The sequence below is a fragment of the Sturnira hondurensis genome, unplaced genomic scaffold, assembly GCF_014824575.4.
Source record: "Sturnira hondurensis isolate 20B ecotype Veracruz unplaced genomic scaffold, ASM1482457v3 Scaffold0001120, whole genome shotgun sequence".
Lineage (NCBI taxonomy): Eukaryota > Metazoa > Chordata > Mammalia > Chiroptera > Phyllostomidae > Sturnira > Sturnira hondurensis.
Window position 1 is genome coordinate 3,504,904 of NW_028073751.1, and position 19,478 is coordinate 3,524,381.

General features: G+C 40.0%; 1 protein-coding gene and 1 pseudogene across 1 annotated transcript; both read left to right on the forward strand.

The window, feature by feature from the left end:
• The first annotated feature begins 3,741 nt into the window (after positions 1-3,741).
• LOC118998802 (60S ribosomal protein L10a-like) lies at positions 3,742-4,440 on the forward strand (annotated as a pseudogene).
• Positions 4,441-12,224: 7,784 nt separating this feature from the next.
• On the forward strand, positions 12,225-18,402 carry LOC118997239 (protocadherin alpha-1-like). Its single transcript, XM_037060845.1, has 2 exons — positions 12,225-14,746; positions 18,375-18,402. Exons 1-2 carry the CDS (start codon positions 12,330-12,332, stop codon positions 18,400-18,402), a joined length of 2,445 nt encoding a protein of 814 aa, XP_036916740.1. The 5' UTR covers positions 12,225-12,329.
• Positions 18,403-19,478: the final 1,076 nt, after the last annotated feature.

Below are 19,478 nucleotides of genomic sequence, written 5' to 3' on the forward strand. Positions count from 1 at the left end.
TAAGATTCAATTGTTAATAGTTGTGAATTTATTGCCATCTTAATGTTAATAGTTTTTATCTTTTTATTAAATAAACCTCTTTAACATTTCATATAATAATGACTTGGTGATGATAAATTCCATTAGCTTTACATTGTTTGGGAAGCACTTTATCTGCCCTTCCATTCTAAATGATAGCTTTGCTGGATAGAATAATTTAGGTTGTAGGTCCTAGCTTTACATCAGTTTGAATACTTCTTGCCAGTCCCTTCTTGCCTGCAAAGTTTCTTTTGAGAAATCAGCCAAAAGTCTTAGGAGAACTCCTTTGTAGGTAATGATCTGTTTTTTTCTTGCTGCTTTTAAGATTCTCTCTTTATCTTTAACCACTGGCATTTTGATTATGATGTGTCTTGGTGTAGTCCTCTTTGGTTCCATCCTGTTTGGGATGCTGTGCTTTCTGGACTTATATATCTATTCCATTTGCTAAATTTAGGAAGTTTTCTTTCATTAGTTTTTCATAAAGTTTTCAATTTTTTGCTTTTTCTCTTCTCCTTCTGGCACCCCTATAATTCAAATGTCAGTATGTTTAAAGATGTCCCAGAGTCTCCTTAGCATATCCTTGTATTTTTGGATTCTTTTTTTCTTTTTGCCATTCTGATTGTTTTTTTCTTCCTTATGTTCCAAATCATTGATCTGATTCTTGGCTTCATCCCCTCCACTGTTGGTTCCCAAAAAATTTTCATCATCTCACTTAGGGTAACCTCTGCCTGAGTCTTTTTTATGTTGTTGAAGTACTCAATGAGTTCCTTGAGCATCCTTATAACTAGTGTTTTTTTATTTTTTATTTTTAGAGAGGGGGAAGGAGGGAGAGAAACATTGATGTGTGAGAGAAACATCAACTGGTTGCCTCCCACATGCCCCAGCTAGGAATCTGCCTGCAACTCAGGCGTGTGCCCTGAGAATCAAACCAGAGACCTTTCAGTTTGTAGGCTGACACTCAGTGAGCCACACCAGCCAGGGATAACCAGTGTTTTGAAATCTGCATCTGATAGATTGCTTATCTGCATTTCATTCTTTTTCTGGAGTTTTGTTCTTTTCTTTCATTTGGGCCATATTTCTTTGTCTCTTCAATTTGGCAGCCTCCCTTTGTTTGTTTTTATGTATTAAGTAGAGCTGCTTTAACTCTCTATCTTATAGTGTGACCTATTGTAGAAAAGTGCACAGGTAATTTGGATGGGAGTCTTGGGGAATTGCCAGGGCAGGGCTACTCGTGTTGTTGCTCTATGGCTCTATGTGAGGGAGGACTCAGAGAGTAGACAGTGCTGGTGCCTGGCCTCTGGAGTTTTGCCCAAGAGTAAGCTGTCTCCTAGCACTCACTCTGATGCTGGTCATATTTATTTCTCCCTGTATGCCACTGGTGCCCTTCCAACTGTTGCCCTGGTGCTGAAGGCAAGAGGGAGCAAGCCTGTGTAACTCCTAAGTCCATTGCAGGCCTTTTAAGAGGAGATTCCTGAGAGGTCTACAGTTTCTTCCATTCCCCCAACTTCCACTGGTTTTTACAGCCAGAAGTTATGGGGACTTATCTTCCTAGCACTGAAACCCTGGACTGGGTGGCATGGTGTAGGGCTGGGATCCATTGCTCCTGATATATCCCTCCCAATTTTTATCTACCACCGGTGGGTTTGGGACTGCCCTTCCTCATCTCTGTGCCTCTCAGCATCTCTTCACTTCTCTGCATCTCTGTCCCTGCTACCCATCTGGATGAATGTAGCTTTTTTAATACCTTGGTTGTCAGACCTCCATACAGCTCAATTTTCTGATAATTCTGGAAGATATTTGTCTTGTAGTCTAATTGTAATTTTTGCTGTGGTTGTGTGAGGATGTGAGCCATGTTTACCTACTTACATTTCTTCTTGAAACATTTGGTAGTTTGTGTTTTCCAGGAATTAAAAAATTTCATCTAGATTATGTAATTTGTCAGCCTGCAGTCATTCAGAAGATAATCTTATCATTCTTTTTATTTTTATAAGATAGAAAATTCATATGACTAATGTTTCCCCTTTTATCTCTTATTTTAGCTATTTGATTCTTCTCTCTCTTTTTAAAATTTTTTTAAAAAGGTTTATTTATTTATCTTTAGAGGGGAAGGGAAGGAGAGAAGGAGAGAAACATCAATGCATAGTTGCCTCTCATGAGTCCCCCACCAGGAACTGGCCCACAACCCAGGTACATGCCCCAACCGGGAATCGAACCGCGATCATGTGGTTCGCAGGCCTGTGCTTAATCCACTGAGCTACACCAGCCAGGGCTGATTCATCTCTCTTTTATTCTTTGCCATTCCAGCTAGAGGTTTGCCAACCTTATTTATCTTTTCAAAGAATTAACATTTAGTTTTATATTTACTTTATTCTGTAGTCTAATTTATCAATATCCACTCTAATTCTTATTATTTCTGCTGATTACTTTGGGTTTAGTTTGCTTTTCTTTCCTTTTTTCTTTAGTGTCTTTAAAAAATTTTTTTGTTTATTTACTTTTAGAGAGAAAGGAAAGGAAGGAGAAAGAGTGGGGAGAGAAACATGAATGTGAGAGAGATACATTGATCAGTTACCTCTCACACCCCCCCCAAATGGGGATCTGGCCCCCAACCCAGGCAACCTGTGCCCTGACTGGGAATCAAACTGGCAACCTTTTGCTTCACAGACTAAAACTCAATCCACTGAGTCACACCAGCTAGGAATCCTTTAGTATCTTAATGTGAAAGTTTGGTTTATTGATTTGATCATTCTCTGTTTTTGAATATAGCCATTTACAGCTATACATTTTCATGTGAGCACTTGTATCATAAAAGTTTTGCTATGTTGTTCTATACTTTAATTTATACCAAACTATAGTGTTTTTTATTTCTTCTTTAACCCTTTTTTGGATTTCCTTCTTTTATGAGTTTAATCCTTTTAAACTTTTTGAGATTTTCCTTATGGCCTAGCAATGTCTATAACCTGGAGAATGCATATCAAGAGTACTGGAGAAGACTGTATATTCTGCTACTGGTGGATAGAGTACTCTGTAGAAGTCTGTTAGTTTGTGTAGACTGTTGTTTAAGTCTTCTATTTCCTTGTTGATCTTCTGCATAGTTGTTTTATACACTATTTTTAAAAAGATTTTATTTATTTATGTTTAGAGGGAAGAAGGGAGGGAGAAAAAGAAGAAGAGAAACATCAATGTGTGGTTGCCTCTAGTATGCCCCCAGCTGGGGACCTGGCCCACAACCAAGGCATGTGCCCTGACCAGGAATCAAACTGTGACCCTTTGGTTCACAGGTCAGGGCACAGTCCACTGGGCTACATCAGCCAGGGCTGTTTTATATACTATTGATAGTGGAGTATCGAAGTTTCTGTTCATTGTTGAATTATTTCTCCTCTTAATTCTGCCCACCTTTGCTTCATGTATTTCAGGGCTATTTTGTTAGGTGTATATATGTTTATAATTTTTATAATTTCAAGATAAAGTGATCCTTTTATAAAGTATAAAGTATCACTCTTTAGCTCTGGTAACACTTTTGTTTTAAAGTCTATTTTGTCTGATATAAGTATGGCCATTTCAGCTTTTGTGTGCTTTCTGTTTGCGTGATATATTTTTCCCAATCCTTTACTTTCATCCTATTGATAGCTTTGAATCTAAAGTTTGTCTCCTATAGACAGCATAGAATCAGGTCATTTTAAAATCCATTCTGGTTCTTTTTGTGTTTTTGCAGTGTAAGGAGTCATGAGCAGCAAATTCTCCAGAAACACCCTCTAGGGGGTGGTGTGGGAACTCCTACAAGGGAACCAGCCCAAGTGTTGGAAGTTTTTGGAGAAGGTGGAGTTGCAGATCACCTTGAAGAACTATAACCCCCGAGAAGGACAAGCGCTTCTTGGGCACCATCAGGCTTAAGTCCACTCCCTGCCCCAAGTTCTCTGTGTGTGTTCTGGGGGACCAGCAGCACTGTGATGAGGCCAAGGCCATGGAAATCCCCCACATGAACATCGAGGTACTGAAGAAACTCAATAAGAATAAGAAACTGGTCAAGAAGCTGGCCAAGAAGTATGAAGCCTTTTTGGCTTCAGAGTCTCTGATCAAGCAGATCCCAGGAATCCTGGGCCCAGGCCTGAATAAGACTGGCAAGTTCCTTTCCTTGTTGACCCAGGATGAGAATATGGTGGCCAAAGTTGATGAAGTCAAATCCACAATCAAGTTTCAGATGAAGAAGGTGCTGTGTCTGGCAATGGCTGATGGCCATGTGATGACAGATGATGAGCTTGAGTGCAACATCCACTTAGTTGTTGATTTCTTGGTGTCACTACTCAAAAAAGAAATGGCAGGATGTCCTGGCTTTGTACATCAAGAGCACATGGGCAAGCCCCAGTGCCTGTATTAAGGCACAGCTCAATAAACCATACTGTTACCAAAAAATAAATATTAAAAAAATAAAATCCAAGGCCCTGGATGGTGTAGCTCAGTAGATTGAGTGTGGGCCTATGAACCAGAGGATCGTGGTTCGATTCCCAGTCAGGGCACATGCCTGGGTTGCAGGCCGGTTCCCTGCAGGCCAACTCCCAGCAGGGGATGCACGAAAGGCAACCATACATTGATGTTTCTCTCCCTCTCCTTCCCCTCTAAAAGATAAATAAATAAATAAAGTCTTTAAAAAATTTTTAAAATATGGAAACATTAATATAAAAAAATAAAATCCATTCTGCCTATCTCTGCCTTTTAAATGGAGAATTAATCCATTTATATTTAGAATAATATTATACTGATAAGGAAGTCTTTACTTCTGTCATTTTGTTGTTTTATGTATGTCTTATAGCTTGTTTGTGTCCCTTATATACTCTATTGCTAGCTTCTTTTGTATTTAGCTGATTTTTTGAAGTTATATGTATTGATTCCCATCTGATTTCCTTCTCTGTTTTTCTATAAACATCTTTGTGATTACATGGGGACATACAACATCCTAAAGATGTAACAGTCCCATTTGAATCAAAGCCAAGTTAACTTCAATTATATACAAGAACTTTACTCCTATGCACCTTCCTATTCCCTTCCTTTATTTTTAAAGTTTTATTTATTTATTTTTAGAGAGACAGGAAGAGAGGGAGAGAAACATTAACGTGTGAGAGAAACACTGGTCAGTTGCCTCTTTCGTGCCCCTAACTGGGGACCTGGCCCATAATTCAGTCATGTACCCTGACTGGAAATCAAACCAGCAACCTTCCAGTTCTCAAGCCAGTGCTCAATTTACTGAGTTACACCAGCCAGGGCTCTTTATGTTTTGATCTCACATATTATATCTTATGCATTGTGTACCCATAAAATATATTTAGATTATATTTATGTATTTGTCTTTTAAATTATGTAGAAAACAAAAAGTAGAGTTACAATCAAAATCACAAAAATATTGACTTTTATATATGCTCATCTATTAACTTTCCCTGGAGATCTTTATATCTTCATTTAAATTTAAGTTATTGTTTAGCATCCCTTGATTTTTTAAAAGACTTTACTTTTATATATAAGGGAAGAGAGGGAGAGAAACATTGATGTGTGAGAGAAACATCCATTGGTTGCCTTTCACATGCCCCCAACTGGGGACCTGGCCCACAACCCAGGTATGTGCCCTGACTGGGAACGGAACTGGTGGTCTTTTGCTTTTGTGGACGACATCCAACCCCCTGAGCCACACCAGTCAGGGATAGCATTCTTTGATTTTGATTTGAAGGTACTCTCCTTTAGCATTCATTGTAGGGCAGGTCTAGTGGTAACAAATTCTCTTACTTTAGTTTATCTTGGCATGTCTCAATTTCTCCATCGTTTTTGGAGAAGTGTGGGAAGAGGGAAAACATTCTATAGTCCTATGATCAAGTCTCAGTTTTTTAGTAAGCCTGTGCTTCTGGACTGCAAATTTCACAAGTGTTTCTCAGTTTTTCTTCCCCACTAGGTAGGTAGGACAGGATGGCTAAAATGCCCTGGAGTTGGGTATTTTCCATCTCCCTCATGGGAGACCAGAGCATACTGGAGTCTGGCATTTTCTTCCTTCAGGTCTCTTAGGCTCTGATAATAACCTAACAGGTTAGTTTCTCATTAATTAGTTTACCCTAAGTGAAGGCCTTGTTAATAAAAATGGAGCTCTCTTGATATTTCAAAATGGTTTCTTTCCCCCTCCTACTGTGGAAGCATGGGGAGATTTTTCTGTTACTTACTGTGGGAATCTGGTCAAGATCCTGGAGGTAAATCTCAAAAGCCTATGACTGCTTCCACATGGAGTTTTCAACTCTCAGACTTATCCACACTTAGCCTCCAGCAACTTGTAAATTACAGTTCACATTGTACTGTACAGTTGCACTGACTCCACAGCGGCTTCTGCTCTTGAATCTCTGCACTGGTAACCTGTTACTTCCTTATTTCCCTATCTGCATCCCAAATATTGGGAGCAGCGCTTTTCCCTGTGCCCTCCCCTCTCTTACACATCCAAGAGGAGTTCCTGATTCTTCAGTCTGTTCAGCTTTATAGTTATTGTTGGGATGGAGCTGCTTATTTCCAAGCTCCTTACTCTTGGAGTTGGATACCAGAAGTCCTTGATACTGTCTTTTCATGGGAAAAATTTAATTTTTATGAAGTCTGATTTGTCTATTTTTTTCTTTTGTTGCCCATGTCTTTGGTATTATATCCAAAAACACATCATGAAATTTTTGTCCTATGTGTTCTTCCATTTTTTTTTACAATTTTAGGTCTTACATTTGGGTCATGAATTCCTTTTGAGTTAGTTTTTGTATGTGGCACTAATAAGGGTAGGTAGGACTTCATTCTTTTGCATGCAGATATTCTGTTTTCCCAGCACCATTTGTTGAAGACTGTCTTTCCTCCCATTGAGTGGTCTTATCTGACTATATATGTAAAGATTTATTTCTGGACCTTCTATTTGATTCCATTGGTCTATATGTCTTTTAAAAAATCCTCATCAAGGCTTTGTTTATTTTTTAAATTTTATTTATTTATTTTTAGAGAGAGGGGAAGGGAATAAGAAAGAGAGGGAGAGAAACATCGACTGGCTTTCTCTCCTGTACTCCCAATAGGCAGCCCACAACTCACGCTAGTGCCTTGACTGGGAATGGAACTGGCTACCATTTGGTTTGCAGGACCAGGCTCAACCCACTGAGCTACACTAGCCAGGACAAAGATATGTTTGTTGACTTTAAAGAGAGAGGAAAATGGGTGGGGAGAGAGGGAGGTGGGTGGGGAGAGAGGAAGAAAGGTGAGAGAGATGAGAGAGAGAGAGAGAGAGAGAAAGATATGAGAGAAAAACATTGATTGGTTGCCTCCCATACCCATATGCACCCTGACTGGGGATGGAACCCACAACCTTTTGGTATATGAGATGACACTCCAACCAACAGAGCCACCTGGTCAGGGCTATATGTTTGTGTTTATGCCAGCACCACAGTTGTGATTACTGTAGCTTTGTAGTAAGCTTTCAAATTACGAACCTGAGTCCACTAGCTTTGTTCTTTTTCAGGATTGTTTTGACTAGTTGGGGGTCTCTTGAGATTTTCATAAGGATTTTAGGGAGGGTTTTTCTATCTATGCAAAAAATTATTGGGAATTTGATAAGGATTACATTAAATCTGTAGATCAATTTGGGTGTTATTGACATTATAACAATAATCAGACTTCCAACCCATGAACATGAGACATCTTTCCATTTATTTGTGTGTTCTTTAATTTCTTTCTGAAATAATTTTGTATTTTTCATCATACAGATCTTCACCTGAGGTAATTTCTGAGTATTTTATGATATTCTCAGTGGAATTGCTTTAATTTTCTTTCAGATTGTTCATTCTTAGTGTATAGTAATACAACTGATTTTTGTATGTATTAACTTTGTTTCCTGATACTTTGTTGAATTTGTTTATTTAAAGTTTTTTTGTATGTGTGTAATCACTAGGGCTTTCTACATAAAAGACCATATCATCTGTGAACAGAGATAATTTTACTTGTTTTTAACCAATTTGGATGCCTTTATCCATTTTTCTTGCCTAATGACCCCGGGAGAACTTCCGTTACGTTGGATAGAAGAGGTAAAAAGCAGGCATTCTTTCCTTGTTCCCGAGGGAGGAAAAGCTCTCATTCTCTCACTGCTGAGGACGATGTTCATTCTGGGTTTTTCATGCATTGCATTTTATTAAGTTCAGGTAGTTTACTTCCATTCCTAGGATTCTGAGCGCCCTTTTATGTGAAAGAATGATGAATTTTGTGAAATGCTTTTTGTGCATCTATTAATACAATCATGTGAATTTCTGTTCATTCTTTTAGTGTGGTGTACTGTATTTATTTATTGCCTTTCATTGAGACATCCTTGCATGGCAGGAGTAAATCCCACTTGCTTATGGTGTATAATCCTTTTAACCTGCTGCTGAACCCTGTTATTAAATATTTTGTGGGGATTTTAGCATCACTCTTCATAAGGAATATTGATCTGTAGCTTTATTTTATTGTAGTGTCTTTGTTTGGCTTTGGTATCAGGGTAATGCTGACCTCATAGGACAAGTTAGAAGTGTTCCCTCCTTTTTAATTTTTGAAAGAATTTGAGATAGATTGGTATTATTTTCTTCTTTAAATGTTTGGTAGAAGTCACTAGTGAAGGCACTGGGTCAAGGACTTCTTTTTGTCAGATTAAAAAAAAATCCTAATTCAGCCCTGGCTGGTGTAGCTCAGTGGATTGAGCGCGGGCCTGAGAACCACACGATCGAGGTTCGATTCCCAGTCAGGGCACATGCTGGGTTGTCGGCCAGTTCCCAGCAGGCGACTCANTACTTTGTTGAATTTGTTTATTTAAAGTTTTTTGTATGTGTGTAATCACTAGGGCTTTCTACATAAAAGATCATATCATCTGTGAACAGAGATAATTTTACTTGTTTTTAACCAATTTGGATGCCTTTATCCATTTTTCTTGCCTAATGACCCCAGGAGAACTTCCGTTACATTGGATAGAAGAGGTAAAAAGCAGGCATTCTTTCCTTGTTCCCGAGGGAGGAAAAGCTCTCATTCTCTCACTGCTGAGGACGATGTTCATTCTGTTTTTCATGCATTGCATTTTATTAAGTTCAGGTAGTTTACTTCCATTCCTAGGATTCTGAGCGCCCTTTTTTGTGAAAGAATGATGAATTTTGTGAAATGCTTTTTGTGCATCTATTAATACAATCATGTGAATTTCTGTTCATTCTATTAGTGTGGTGTACTGTATTTATTTATTGCCTTACATTGAGACATCCTTGCATGGCAGGAGTAAATCCCACTTGCTTATGGTGTATAATCCTTTTAACCTGCTGCTGAACCCTGTTATTAAATATTTTGTGGGGATTTTAGCATCACTCTTCATAAGGAATATTGATCTGTAGCTTTATTTTATTGTAGTGTCTTTGTTTGGCTTTGGTATCAGGGTAATGCTGACCTCATAGGACAAGTTAGAAGTGTTCCCTCCTTTTTAATTTTTGAAAGAATTTGAGATAGATTGGTATTATTTTCTTCTTTAAATGTTTGGTAGAAGTCACTAGTGAAGGCACTGGGTCAAGGACTTCTTTTTGTCAGATTAAAAAAAAATCCTAATTCAGCCCTGGCTGGTGTAGCTCAGTGGATTGAGCGCGGGCCTGAGAACCACACGATCGAGGTTTGATTCCCAGTCAGGGCACATGCTGGGTTGTCGGCCAGTTCCCAGCAGGCGACTCATGAGAGGCAACCATACATTGATGTTTCTCTCTTTCCCTTCCCCTCTGAAGATAAATAAATAAAATATTTTTAAAAAGCAATAGAATTAAAAAAAAAACTCCTGATTCAATCTCCTTAATGGTTATAAGTCTACTCAGATTCTATAGCTCTTTTCTTTGTAGTTAACATGGGGATTGCATTTAATATCTTAAAGTTATAGCACTCTAATTTGGGTTTATACCAGCTTAACTTCAATACTGTACAAACACTGCTTTTTAAATAGCTCTGTCTGATAATACTTTTTTCAAGGCATTAATGCTCTCACTTGTTTTTTTTCTTGAAGATAGTATTGTATGGTCTTTTATTTTCATGATCATTGCAATGATCATGAAGTCCATGGTTAAGTATTGCTTTGTTTTGATTAAGTGTTATCTATTGTAAATGACATTTTTCTAATATTGAGAATAGCTTCAAATTGAGCATTTTTGATAAAAAAGAGGATGAAATTGTATAACATGGTTTGTGGTTGAAATTATAAATATTGTAGTTTTCAATATTAATGAATAATAAATATATAATTTCTAGTTAAATTAGGTATGTTTTAAAAGTAAATAAAGCTTTTCACTGTGGAAAATAAAGTATATTTAATCCAATAGTATTATGTTTAAAATATTTGAATGCTAGTGGATTGTGGTTAGCATTTATTCTATGTTTTCTTAATAGTAATGAAATGTATGTCAAGAAAATTTATAATACATTAAAAGTACTTTGTACATCCAAGTATTGACAGTATTGTTTAAATCTACTGATGTTTAGAAAAGTTCCAAATTCTGAAGTCCCTTCATTTTGAGAGTAAAAGAATATTGGTGTATCTAATATTGCTATACCTTTTGTAATAAAGTAATGATTACACTGAACTATTGATATTATATGCTTGTTTTTAAAAAATAAAATAGCATCATGAACCCTGGCCAGACTAGCTCAATTGTTTACAACATATTCCCATAACAGAAAGGTTGCAGGTTCAATTCCTGGTCAACCACATGCGTTGGTAGTCAATTTAGTCCCAGATAGGGTGCATAGGGGAGGCAACCAATTGATGCTGCTCTCTCCCTTCCCTTCTGTCTTAAGTGAGAATAAAATAAACCCTAAAATGCCCCAGCTGGTGTAGCTCAGTGGATTGTGCGTGGGCCTATAAACCAAAGGGTTACTGGTTTGATTCCCAGTCAGGGCACATGCCTGGGTTGTGGGCTGGGTCCTCAGTGGGGGTGTGTGAGAGGCAACCACCGGATGATGTTTCTCTTCCTTCCTTTCTTTCTCCCTCCTTTCCTCTCTCTCTAAAAATAAATAAACAAAAACTTTTTTAAAAGAGCATCATGTTTTATCTATATCTTAATTGTCAATTTAAACAACGATTTGGGCTTTCTGATTAGGAAGGCATAGTAGATTAATCATTTTTAATATTAATATCCTTAAAAATCTATAGTAGTTTAAGTAGATATGTTAAGGACATTCTTTAAAAAATTAACTAGTGGTAGTTTACCACCACATATTCAAAATTTTGAGGTACACATGGTGTTATTATTATAAATTGGACTGAAGTTTAAAAAGAAGTGTAGTAATGTTTTTCTCTAGTTTCTTCTGAAAATCTAATTATATTAGATTTACATTTAAAATGCTGATGGATTCTTTTCAAGTCCTCATATATATGAACTTGATATTGATTTAATATTCATATTATTTTAACTGAAGTATGACAATATTTTGTCTTAATAAGAGGAAAAATTATATAATTTCCTTAAAACTGGTTCTAGGAATGAAAATCAAATGGACACCAATTTGAGTTGGAATAACAATTTTTGGAGGTCAAAGTTTTAAGTTCAACAATTAGATGTAACAAATGGAAATGTTTCAAATGTCATTATTCTAAGATTTAAAGTATCGGAAAATGGTGCTGTTATTTACACAACACTGAAAGAATCTTAAATATATTTTGTCAAAATTTCTACATATTTTATATATAAGTACTTGACAATGACATATCATTTAAAAAAGAAACACCCAACCTATCCTAGGATAAGGTGAATTTTAGTAGCCTAAGTGCCTTATTTTAAAACTCGTGTTCAGTTATAAGTGTTTAAAAAAGTAAAAATAAATGAGCTAATAGACTGTTTTAAATAAAAAGATGTAGTTATTTATTGCAAATTGTGATTTTCCCAAATCCAACTGTAATATTTTTGTGACCACACCTAAAGGAAAATATTGAATTACTTACTGTTAAGTGATATTCGAAATGTCTGGGCCTTTAAAAGGACATAAAATTGAAAATGATTGCCTTGAGTAAATTGCAAATGAATATGAGGCTATTTTGGAAATCAGTGAATGGATCTAAAAATCTAACATCAGCCGCCACATGATGTCGCTGTATACCACAAAGTCTTGTCAATGGAATTGTACTGAACGTCAAAACTTAAGGAGGAAGCTCCATTTTGTCACCGCCCGAGAGAAGACAAAAACGTTAAGGAGGTAAATTATTAAAAATATGAAGTAAAAAGGCATGATTTTTGACGTAAGGTGAGAGAGGTACGAAAGGTGTAGTGAGTGCTTTTGCGATGCTCTATCCCAGGCGAAGCGGCAAGGGAGCCCGGTGCCTGCTGCTCTCTCTTCTGCTCCTTGCAGCCTGGAAGCCCGGGAGCGGCCAGGTCCACTACTCGGTCCCCGAGGAGGCCAAACACGGCACCTTCGTGGGCCGCATCGCGCAGGACCTGGGGCTGGAGCTGGCGGAGCTGGTGCCGCGCCTGTTCCGCGTGGCGTCCAAAGGCCGCGGGAACCTGCTGGAGGTAAATCTGCAGAATGGCATTTTGTTTGTGAATTCTCGGATCGACCGCGAGGAGCTGTGCGGGAGGAGCTCGGAGTGCAGCCTCCACCTGGAGGTGGTCGTGGAGCGGCCGCCGCAGGTTTTCCATGTGGAGGTGGAGGTGAAGGACATTAATGACAATCCACCAGTCTTCAGAGAGAGAGAACAAAGGTTATTTATTCCTGAATCTAGACTGCTGGATTCGCGTTTCCCGGTAGAGGGCGCTGAGGACGCAGACATTGGTACAAATGCTCTTCTAACATACACTCTCAGCCCCAGCGATTATTTCTCTTTGGATATACAGGCTAATGATGAACTGAGTAAGTCACTTTCACTCAAATTGAGGAAGTCTTTGGATAGAGAAGAAACCCCAGAACTTCTTTTATTATTGACAGCCACTGATGGGGGCAAGCCTGAACTGGAAGGTACAGTCCAGCTGCTGATCACCGTGCTCGACGTCAACGACAACGCCCCGTTGTTTGCCCAGGCCGTGTACAGAGTCCACTTGTTAGAAACTGCAGCAGATGGAACTCTAGTGACCACATTAAATGCCTCGGACGCTGACGAAGGTGTGAATGGAGAAATTGTCTTTTTATTTGGCAGTGATGTTCCTCTTAACATTAGAAAGAATTTCAAAATTGATTCCAGCTCAGGAGAAATTAGGCTAACTGGTTGGTTGGATTATGAAGAAAAAAAATCCTACGAAATTCAGGTAAAAGCAGTTGATAAAGGAAGTCCTCCGATGTCAAACCATTGCAAGGTTTTAGTGAAAGTGCTGGATGTAAACGATAATGCTCCGGAACTGGCGGTCACACTTTTGTCTTTGCCGGTAAGAGAGGACGCTCCGCTCGGCACCGTCATCGCCTTCATTTCCGTGTCCGACCGCGACTCCAGCGTCAACGGCCAGGTGACCTGCACCCTGACACCCGACGTTCCTTTCAAGCTGGTGTCCACTTTCAAGAATTACTATTCCCTGGTGCTGGACAGCGCCCTGGACCGCGAGAGCGTGTCGGACTATGCAGTTGTGGTGACCGCGCGGGACGGGGGCTCCCCTTCACTGTCGGCCACAGCCAGCGTGTCCGTGGAGGTGGCCGACGTGAACGACAACGCGCCCACGTTCGCCCAGCCCGAGTACACGGTGTTCGTCAAGGAGAACAACCCACCAGGCTGCCACATCTTCACGCTGTCCGCGCGGGACTTGGACGCGCAGGAGAACGCGCTGGTGTCCTACTCGCTGGTGGAGCGGCGGGTGGGCGAGCGTGCGCTGTCGAGCTACGTGTCAGTGCACGCGGAGAGCGGCAAGGTGTTCGCGCTGCAGCCTCTGGACCACGAGGAGCTGGAGCTGCTGCAGTTCCAGGTGAGCGCGCGCGACGCGGGCGTGCCGCCTCTGGGCAGCAACGTGACGCTGCAGGTGTTCGTGCTGGACCAGAACGACAACGCGCCCGCGCTGCTGCCTCCTGGGGCGGGCGGCGGGGGCGGCGCTGTGAGCCAGCTGGTGTCTCGGTCTGTGGGCGCGGGCCACGTGGTGGCGAAGGTGCGCGCGGTGGACGCGGACTCTGGCTACAATGCGTGGCTGTCTTATGAGCTGCAGGCTGCGGCGGGTGGTGCGCGCAGCCCATTCCGCGTGGGGTTGTACACGGGCGAGATCAGCACGACGCGCGTTCTGGACGAGGAGGACGAGCCACGGCAGCGCCTGTTGGTGCTGGTGAAGGACCACGGGGAGCCTGCGCAGGTGGCCACGGCCACTGTGCTGCTGTCTCTGGTGGACAGCAGCCAGGCGCCAAAGACCTCGTTGCGAGCGCCTGCAGGGACCGTGATCTCGGAGACCACCCTGGTGGACGTGAACGTGTACCTGATCATCGCCATCTGCGCAGTGTCCAGCCTATTGGTGCTCACGCTGCTGCTGTACACCGCGCTGCGGTTCTCGGCCCCGCCCACCGAGAGCGCGTGCGCGCCGGGGAAGCGAGTACTGGTTTGCTCGAGCGCAGTGGGGAGCTGGTCGTACTCTCAGCAGAGGAGGCAGAGGGTGTGCTCTGGGGAGGGGCCGCCTAAGACGGACCTCATGGCCTTCAGCCCCAGTCTTCCTCCGGGTCCAAACATGTCGGAAGGAAATGGACATCCAGAAACAAATTCGGAACTTTCCGGTAATGTAAGTCCAACATTCAAATTTTGGCTTTATTTATTTATTTATTTATTTTATAAAATAAAATTTAACTTATATAACCACCTTATCAAATTTGACTTTTTAAAATGTATTCAAAGCCCTGGCTGGTGTAGCTCAGTGGATTGAGTGCGGGCCTGCGAACCACAAGATCTCGGTTGGATTCCGAGTCAGGACACATGCCTGGGTTGCAGGCCAGTTCCCAGCAGGGGACACACCAGAGGCAACCATACATTGATATTTCTCTCTCTCTCCTTCCTTTCCCCTCTAAAAATAAATAAATAAAATATTTAGTTAAAAAATAAATAAAATGTATTCAAAGTGTTCACAATAATTGAAACAAATCTTTTTTTAAAATATTTTATTTATTTATCTTTAGACGGGAAGGGAAGGAGAGAGGAAGAGAAACATCAATGTATGGTTGCTTCTCAGTGCATCCCCTGCTGGGAACTGGCCCCTGCCGGGAACTGGCCTGTAACCCAGGCATGTGCCCTGACTGGGAATTGAACCTCGATTGTGTGGTTCGCATGAAACAAATCTTATTATTTTATATAGATATTCTATTATTTGCAGTTGCATCTTTTTTTAAAGATTTTATTTATTTATCTTTAGAGGGGAAGGGAAGGAGAGAAGGAGAGAAATATTAATGTATGGTTGCCCTGCTGGGAACTGGCTTGCAACCGAGACATGTGCCCTGACTGGGAATCGAACCGCCATCGTGTGGTTCGCAGGCTCGCGCTCTGCAGTTGCATCTTGAAGGGAACATGGAAACAAAAAACAAAACTAAAAACCCAAATGTAGAGACAGAATGTCGTATTATTTTAAAAAGTATCCTGCTTTTAACAAATACTGGAATACTAAGTAGTCTTGATTATTAACGCAGGATCTCAACGTAGCCAAATACAGTGATATTTTCAGGTTTATTTAGTACCTGGATCTTGTAGTGAAACGTAAGACCTGGACAAAAATTAATTTCCCTCACCCACTAACATCATTCTGTCCCCATAGCTGCCTTTGCTAATGTCCAGGCTGCAGGTTTCCTTTGGAGACGTGGTGTGCGTGCCTGGGTCCGACCCGCAGGCCACGTGGACAGCCCTGCTGCAGAGCCTGGGACAGGGCCCCGGCGAAACAGCGCGGGCAAGGTCGCTTCCGGGGACCACACTGTAGTTAAAGCGACAATTTTAAACCTATTATTTAAAATAATAACTGGGTTATGAAAAGGCTTGGATTTGGTGTAATATTGCTTTTCCCATTTTCTTTGTACAACAAGGTATTTACAAAGAAAGGTCTTTTTCTATTCATGACTTTAAAAAATACAGCAATCAAACGCTGTTATTATTATTAACAAGTTTTTATAGAAACAAAGCAGATGAATGTTTTTCCTGTATGCGTGAATAGTACACAGAAACTACATGTGTAATTCTCATCGTCTCGGCTAAAGAAAAATACAATCTAACAGGCGGAAATGCCCCGGAAAGAGAAATTAAAATGATCGAACCATCGAGATAGATAGAGGAAACTATTTTGAGGCCAAACTAAAAATCCTGGACAGTATGGCAAAGGCAAACATGTATTTTCTTCTACTGAGCCAGCAGCTGGCATTTGAAGCTAAAATGGCACACGTCGTTTCTTCGAGAATTTATATAGGTTGAGGAGGAGTTATTTAACAATACTCCACTGAGAGGTAACAATAAGATTGTTAATAGAATTGAGCATCATTTGATGAATACCAATAGTCTTTTAATTTTTTGAAAATTAATTCTAGAGAAAGAGGAAGGAGGGAGGGAGTGAGGGCGGGGAGAGAGAGAGAGAGAGAGCGCCGCCGTGAAACACTGATTTGTCGTTCCACTCATCTGTGCACTCACTGGTTGCTTCTTGAATGTGCCCTGACTGGGGATGGAATCCGAAACCTCGGTGCATCAGGATGATGCTCTAATCAGCAGAGCTACCTGTCCAGGGCAGCCTGAAGACATTCAGGCTGCCTTCACACAAATATACTGGGATCACTGACAAAAATGAAATTTTAGATTGATGACTTCGGATCTAAGGACAGCTGAGCAATTCTGTCTGTATCAGGCTTGCTGTTGGGCTGAAGGTGCTGACTTGAAGGTGAATGTTAGTGGTCACTAAAGCAAAAGATGTGGGTTTAAAAAGGAGATTTTTTAAATGAAAAGGTAATTCTGGAATGGAGAAAAAGATTGTCGCAGAGTGATATTATTACTTAGTATTTATTTTAATATCAATAAATGAGTAGATTTCCTCTTGGTCGTTAATATTCTTGTCTCATTCAGAATCTTTGGGTAGTTAACACAAATTTCTCGTTTAAATTCTTTTTGTAAAAAACTCTCACCCAAGAATAGGATTTTTTTGTTGGTTTTAGAGAGGGGAAGGAAAAGAGAGAAACATCAATGTGAAGGAGAAACAACGATCCATTACCTACTGTAGGAGTCCCGCTCAGGTGCTAGACCAAGGATTGATCACGTGACTTAGACACGTGCCCTGACCAGGAACCGAGCCCACAAGCTCTTGGTGTGTGAGACAACTGTCCAACCAGCTGAGCCACCCGGCCAGGGCAGCACAGTTTTCAGTAGTTTTGTCTTTCTTTATAAGATTTATTTCAGGAAATGTATTATGTCAGTTCCTCTCTTTTCTATTAAGATAAACCAGTTGCTTTATTTTCTAACTTTTCAACTGTTCTTTCCTATGATTAATGTGTTATTCATTGCGTATGTTAGTATTAGTAAAAGCATAGAATAATATAGACCCATGGCCAAATTTACTCTTTAGATCTTCATGGTATGTTTACATTTCAAATTAGTCATTCATTTAGGAAATTTATTGACTTAAAAATGGTCATATCCTCAGAAGAGGAAGTTTTATATGATGAGATCTTTTACCAGATTATAATCATTGTTATACAACTGGTTTAATTTTACTTAATATTAATTATCCATTAAAGTTAGTAGCTTCACACTTTTGTTGTCTATCTGAAAACATTAGGCAATTGTCACAGTGCCGAACATACCAAGAGTAATGGCGTTACTCTCACGTTTCTGTGGAGGTTCCAACTTTCAAAGATATCAAGAAAAACAAAAGCTTGCTTTTGTAAAATTTTGTTAACCACATACATTATCTTTCAATTATTTAATTTCAGTAATTAGTTTTTGTTTTATGACTATGATTTTAGGAATTGTAACTTTATTTTCAAGTTATCTTGGTATGATGACACTAATGTAATGCTATTTGTAGAAAAATCTTACTTTTACATCACCTAAAACACAAGACAGATCACTTGAGAGCACTAATTCTTGGTATATTTCTTCTTTAAAAAACAACTTCCTTTCCAAGATTAGGATTCTAATTCTATTTTCTGATATAACAGTAAGTAATTAGAAAGTAAGGTACCACTTCAGGCACTTTTGAAACTTGTGGCCAGTGAAGAAGACAAATAAGAATGAGAAATAGTTGTTTATTTTGATAACAGTATTTTTGTTCTCTTCCCTCTGGGAACACTGGAGGATTTCACTTCCCTGTTACTTTGAGGTGTGACTTTCTTTGGCCAATGAAATGTGAATGTGTCTCACTTCCAAGCAGAAGTGTGTAATTGCCAATGCAAGCCTCTTCTGCTGTCTTATGCAGTTGTGGCAGTTCTGAAAGCACAGGTTGATGTCGAGATGCCGTAATTGGAAGGCAGCTTGGGATGCTGAGCCAGCACGTAGAGGAAAGCCGTCCCAGGCAGTGTCCATAACCAGGAAGACTTTGCAGGAGCCAGAAATAAAACTGTGTTTATTTTAGAGGAAAAACTGAGATAGTCAGTGTGTAGCAACATGTTTGCTGGGGTTCCACTGTCATTAAGCTAATGTGAACAGAATAAATTTTGAGAGGAGAGCATTACAACTGATAGAACATTTTTATTCACCTCTTTGCTAAGACATCTGACCACTAAACAGATTATGTAACTTGGACTCCATGGAAAAATAAATGGTTTATTTTCAAGACAATAAACTATTTAAAATATTCTAGGCACCTCTTGTTTTTATGTCTTGTCCAGCATACCTTCTCTTGNGTGTTTATTTTAGAGGGAAAACTGAGATAGTCAGTGTGTAGCAACATGTTTGCTGGGGTTCCACTGTCATTAAACTAATGTGAACAGAATAAATTTTGAGAGGAGAGCATTACAACTGATAGAACATTTTTATTCACCTCTTTGCTAAGACATCTGACCACTAAACAGATTATGTAACTTGGATTCCATGGAAAAATAAATGGTTTATTTTCAAGACAATAAACTATTTAAAATATTCTAGGCACCTCTTGTTTTTATGTCTTGTCCAGCATACCTTCTCTTGTTTTCTTTTGTTTTCATTCTAGGGCTTTGTTGCAGTTTTATGAAATACTGGGGTGAAGATGTTGCAAGAATAAATACTCTGACACATAAACTTTAGGGAACTGACAGCTGGCTTTGATAAGTGCAAGGGCTATAACTTTAGCAATGGAAACTATATTCATTTCAGAGGGCTGCTGCAACAAACTGCCACAAACTTGGTGGCTTAAAACAACAGAAACTGATTTTTCACAGTTCTGCAGGCCAGAAGGCCAACATCAAGGTTGTCGGGGCCATATTTCCTGTGAAGACTCTAGGGGAGAGTCTTCCTCGCCTCTTCCACTTTCTGGTGGGTTCTGGCATTCCTTGGCTTGTGGCAACTTAACTCCAGTTTCTGCCTCGGTGGTCACATTTCTTTC